The 6,000-nt window shown below is 44.0% G+C and overlaps 1 protein-coding gene across 1 annotated transcript in view; it reads left to right on the top strand.

Annotated features, from left to right (window-relative positions):
• The first annotated feature begins 2,302 nt into the window (after positions 1-2,302).
• The window catches only part of LOC107966728 (ras suppressor protein 1-like), a 118,897-nt gene continuing 115,199 nt past the window's right edge, over positions 2,303-6,000 (top strand). Inside the window, exons 1-3 of the mRNA XM_063780501.1 lie at positions 2,303-2,342; positions 3,469-3,692; positions 3,859-3,933. Of these exons, the coding sequence (XP_063636571.1) occupies positions 2,303-2,342; positions 3,469-3,692; positions 3,859-3,933 (339 nt within the window). The remainder of the gene's footprint in view (positions 2,343-3,468; positions 3,693-3,858; positions 3,934-6,000) is intronic.

Below are 6,000 nucleotides of genomic sequence, written 5' to 3'. Positions count from 1 at the left end.
ACAAAAAAAATTCCTGCTCCCTTTTTGTATTATGGATAGATATATCAACTTTATGGATGACATTTCTATTGGAAAGGACAGCGAATGCAATGAGTAACACCATCAAATCCAAAGGGTCTTGATAAGCTAGAAAAATGGGCCAATAGTAACAGATGAAATGTGATAGATATAAAATCTTCCTCTTTTATCTAAAAAATGAATTGCAAAGGTACAGAATACAGGGAAAGTTTAACAATAACATGAAATGACATAGTACTTTTCTGAAAGCAAGATTAACATGATGTAGCTGTCGAAAAAATGATGCTTGGATCATGGATTGCATCATTAGAGTAATGGTATCATTTCCACTCAGAAGGGCATGCTTTTCTAGGAGGCATATTGGAATATCTGGGAGGGGTGTACATGAAATTGAGGAAAGCATAATCAATATTATTATGTAATTTTAAAATTAAAAATACAGAAAAAAGAGACAAAATGAAGCTTTACAAAATCTTCCAGGCTAACCATCTAGGAAATAAACAGTGATTTTTTAGTGGGTTAGGGGATTGACAGGCTTGGAAGCCTGACATTTTCATGTACAGCAAAGGGAAGTAGTTATTGAGCAATTCAGTTTTTGAGTAATTCAGCTGGAAGAAGGAGAAAAGAGTCGACTCTACTCTCATTAGTAAGACCCATCATATATCCTCTGGTTTTGCTTTACATTTAATTCACTCATTTCCAAATGTTTATTGAGCATCAGCTATGTGACATATACTAAGTGCACTGAGGATAAAGCAGAGAACAGATAGCCATACAAGACTATCAGCTGATTTCTCCCAACTTCACAAAGCACACTTCCCAGGTCCATCTTGCTTGATTTCCTGAGCCAGTCCCAAGGCAAAAACCTTAATATTGTTATCTGGTGAAACACACATTGAGTCAACTTCCCAGATCTAGTGGCCAAGGGATGTTTCCTGATTCCACGTTGTGTCACCATGAAGTCTCACTGCTAGCAATCAGGACCCTGGACAGGCTAACCATCACCCTAGCAAATTAATCAAACCTGAGAAGGGGGTGTGGGAATACTGATTTATAGGTGGTCAGAAGTATAGGTGACAGTCAACCTAAAGTAGGGGACAGTCTTGTGGAAATGCACCCTTAACTTGTGGGATTTGACTGTAAGTTGAGGTAGTATCAGAATTAAGTTAAACTGTAGGACACTTAGCTGGTGTCTGCTGGAGAACTGTTTCATGTGTGGGGGAATCTCTGGTGTCAGAAGTGTTGAGCGTGTAAGAGTAGCAAAAACAGTTTGGTTTTTACTATCTCAAACAGGAGTGAAAACGAATTCCTGTGAAACAGGAGTGAATGGAGGCATGCAGCCCAAAATAACTTTGAGAGAGAAATGCAGGAGGTTTGGGACTCTCTGTTCCAGGTGTTATCTGGATGTGGGGCTGGAAGATGCAGTGTGAGGAGCTAAAACCAAAGTCATGGAGTTGCCTTAACTGGCACTGACAATCCATCATTTCCCTCCACCAGCAAAGGTAGCCTGGTGATGACCTGCAGGCATAACACTGGGTTCTTGCCTCTAAAGAAATTCAACAATCAGCCCAAGGATCTAGGAGGAAAACAATACACACAAACGAGAGGAATGAAACCACTCCAGCTATCTAGAAAAACCATTTCAGATCTTCACACTTGAACTCAAAAGGACAACAAAGAATAAACCACCAGAGAGGGGAAGAATTTTTCTTTTCTAGGGGAAAGACTAGATAAACACACATAAGAATGGAGCCTTGAAGAAACATAATTTAGTGAACAGAAGAGAGGTTTAAAAACTATTATCCTCAGTGATACTTGAGAAGAGAGTACATTTATGAAACAAAAACAGGGTGTTATTATAGAGAAACAAGAGTGGGGCTGTCCAATAGGACTGGTGTCCTTATAACAGGAAGAGACACCAAGGGTATGATTGCACAGAGAAAAATACCCTGGAAGGACACCAAGAGAAGACAGTCATCCACAAGCCAAGGGGAGAGTCCACAGGATAAATCAAATCTGCTGGCACCTTGATCTTGAACTTCCAGAACTGTGAGAAATTTCTGTCGTTTAAGCCATCCAGTCTGTGGTATATTGTAACGACAGCACTAGCCGACTAATACAGGTACTACTGTCTTCAGCCTACACAGTCAAGATTCACTATTAGAAATTGATGGAACAAGAACGATTCTAATTTTTTCAAGAAAGTTCTTTTGCTTTAGAAGAGTTAGTGATTCAAGAAATAAATGTATTAGGAGATTACCAACTAATACATACAGATGAAATTATGACGTTAGAAAATCATCAGTGGATGCTAAAACTACTAGGTAAAAATTAGATGAGAAAAGGGACGTAATCCAATAGCACCTCCCCCCAGCATTATTTTTAATCATAAAGAAAAAATAGTAACTTTATGGTGAAGAAACCTCGCAGACACCACCTTAACCAAGTGAACATCATCAATACTGGGAGAAACCGATGTTATCTCTACCTTGATAACATGCACTGGAAAAGACACATCACTTAGTGGTGTTTCTCCAAAAATTCATAACCTGAAAGGGAACATCAGACAAACTCACTTTAAAGGATATTCCACACAATACCTGGTCTGTACTCTTAAATAACGTCATTTCAATAAATATAAAAGCCAAGGAACGGTTCCAGATCAAAGAAGACTAATGCAGGAATAACCCTTTCATCTGGAATGTTTTTTAAGCAATAAGTTTCTGCTTTCGAATTTAAGAGTGCAGATCCTTTTTTAATCCAATTGGTTCAGGGCTAGAATTACATTATTTTACATCTCATTAAAGCTTTGATCCCCGCTACAATCTACAATATATAAATGCATATGGTGGTATCCGTCTATCATCAATTTAGGTGACAATAGGAGAAAAGTGCCTGGTGCCAATCTTTATTCCATAGTATGAAATTGTCTCTCAGGACAGGGTTTTTGGTGAGAGAAGCACAGGATATTGCTGGGTAACAGACTGGGTCAGGAAAGAGGGAGGCAGAGGGCAGCAGTTTTGCTAGAATTTAAAATTTGGTTGCTTTTGGAAGAGAAAGCGGGAGGTTCCTGGGAGCCAGAATGTTATGTTTCACAGATGTAAAAGTCAAAGTCGGGAAAGACATCGCTTTAGTGGTGTTTTCAAATGACCTTTAAATGATAGGGTTTTACTTGTAGCTTCCAGACCTGAGGGTGGTTCTTGTTGCTTAAGGGCAAAAGGGTCAGGGGTAAAAGCCAGCCTTAGAAACCTGTCAAAAAAGATTTCCAGCGGGGCGCTGGAGAAACGTAGACCACGCCAGAATTCCTGCCTGGAGAAGCTCTTAATAGGGCGAGAGGCTGCGTGCCCCACAAGGTCCTTCAGAGGCACATTGTGGGACTCAGGGTAGCAACTTCTGGCGAGTGGAGCCGCAGTTACAGAAGCGGAACATTCGGAGGCAATTTACTTCCAGCTTTCGCAACACCCACCCTCAGCCATTACCCTCCCGTGCGCAGTCGCGCCATAAACTTCCCTGCTTTCCCCCACAGCCCTCTGGACTTCGACCCATCAACTGAACACGCGCCAAACGTCGCGCGCACGCGCCAAGCTCGGCCCAATCAGAGTTCCAAACCGCGGAGTGTTCGCCACGGCGATAAATTAACCTCAGCGTGGCGCGGGGTCTCGAAGCCGAATAACGTATGTGATTGGCCAGCCTCTTCCATATTCTTTTAAGGGCGGAACCTGGCCCTGGAGCCACGCCTAGCGAGCTGTTCTCTTAATATGGGTAGGTTCGGGCGTGGAGCTGGCAGCTGCGCGGTGTGCCGAGACAGGGCGTGTTAGTTATTTAGTGCAGGTGTAGCAGGGAACGAGGGCATCTGTCGCAGCCGGAGTGCGTCCTGCCGAAGCCTGTGGTTGCACGCCCACCCTCTTAGGGGCTGCCCTCTGCGGTGAGTGTGTGCGGCGTCGCACTTGGGGTTGCTTCTCTCTGCGTGGCCGGACCGGGGCTGGACCCTTCCCACTCCCCTGCCCTGCCCCATCCCCTCCCTGCACCCGGACGCCCTTCAGGCTGACGTGGCTTTGGTTTAAACCCTGTCCACACTTTTCCAGGTTGTCCGTTACCGACTGTAATGCTCCAGGTTTCTAGGCGTGATGCACAAGGCCTTTCCGAATCTGAACACTACCTTACCCTTCCATGCAGTTGGCGTTTCAGCCATTCTGAATTTATTGTCCCAGTTGGCATTTCAGCCATTCTGAATTTATTGTCCTTTCTGGACCAGAGCCTACTTGTTCAGATCTTGGTGCTTTTACGAATTCTGTTTTCTCTCACCCTCAGTCTTTTTCACCTGAAATCATTTTACTTCTAAGAGTCAGCTTAGACATCACCACCTGTGTAAAATCTTCTCTGTCTGCACCAAGCTAACATAGCCACTCCCTGCCCTGTGAAGTTGGACGTGTGCCTTGCTTTGTGACTTCTGTCACGTAGGATTGTAATGATTTTTTTTTTTTTAATCTAGAAGTCTCCCTTCTCCACTGGGACATTGGGAAGACAAAAGCAGTGCAATGTTCATGCTTGCATTTTTTTTTTTTTTTTTTAATAATAGTGCCTGGAGCACCGTAGATGCTCAAAAATAGTTTGAGGAATGAAAAAAAATGAAAGAATGATGGATTAGGCCCATGAGTGTGTGAGATCACGTCCAGGATGTGACGAGAGAAGAAGGGAGATGTTCAGGAGACCCTGAAAGGTGATGGAAAGCCATTTAGGCATGGAAAGAATGGCAGAGTCAGGTTTACTGTGAAGCCATGCTGTTCCCGGTTTGAAAACCTGCCTGGGACAGAGATTGGAGTTGATGCCATTAATACGCCTTGGCAGAAGGAAAAGGGAGGAAATGTAGTTGATTTGCGTTTCATAGCCTTTATGAAAATACGTGCCATTAAACTTAGGTTGTGTACTAGTTAGCCTCTCAGCCTTGGTGTGTGTTGGTCTCTTGCATTCCGTAAGGGTCCTCGCTGTCAGCAACAGAACAGATGCCTCTGGAACTGAAGATCTAAGTGTGTCCCTTGCTGCCCCTGCCCAGCTCTGCCATGATCGTGGTCATTATTGGGAGCACTGTTGATACAGAGGAGAAAGAGAAGGGGATAGGGAAGATGATGCCTGGCATAGCGGGACCCTTGGCCCCCATGGCTTTCCTCCCTCCAGCACTCGTTCTCACTGGGTAGAAGAGAGGCTGCTTTCAGCAGAGGAGCTTTATACCCTTCAGCTTTTGAAGAGGAGACTTTACGTGATATTTATAAATGGGGAGATTGGCTTAGCTATTTCGGTTGAGCTCTATTATCTCTTTGAAGCCTTTGCTTTTATTAGGGAAGAAAAGATAGCCACTTGCTTCCTGAAGTATATTTCCGGTATAATATTGGGTACTGAAAAGCAAGATCATTCTTAAATTTTCCTAAAGAAGAAGCTAATGAAGAATAATAGTGCTTTTTGGGAAGTTGGGTGGAAGTGAATTTGGAGATGTCAAGAGTCCACTTCCTCTGGCTTCTGTAGCATTGACCCAAGGCTGCTCTCTGCAAACTCCCTGACCTCGGGACTCCTCGGAGCCTACGGGGTTCCAGGATGCTCTTCGGAGCCTCCACTAGGGCTCAGTTCTCAGCAGTGCACACACAGTGACACAGTGCTTAATATATACAAGTATTAAAATATTTCACTTGGCTACATTAATTATAAGTGTAATTTTTTTTTTCCTGAAAACAGGGTCTCGCTCTGTCACCCAAGCTGGAATGCAATGGTGCATTCACAGCTCACTGTGGCCTCAACCTCCCAGGCTCAAGTGATCCTCCCACCTCAGCCTCCTGAGTAGCTGGGACTGTAGGTACACACCACCACGCCTGGCTAATGGTTTTATTTTTTTGTAGAGATGGGGTCTTGCTATGCTGCCCAGGCTGGCCTCAAACTCCTGGGCTCAAGGAGTCCTCCCATCTTGGCCTTCCAACGTGCTGGCATTACAGA

This window comes from Pan troglodytes, chromosome 8 (genome assembly GCF_028858775.2).
Source record: "Pan troglodytes isolate AG18354 chromosome 8, NHGRI_mPanTro3-v2.0_pri, whole genome shotgun sequence".
Taxonomy (NCBI): Eukaryota; Metazoa; Chordata; class Mammalia; order Primates; family Hominidae; genus Pan; species Pan troglodytes.
Note: the sequence above shows the minus strand (reverse complement) of the source record. Positions and strands in the feature narration are given on the sequence as shown.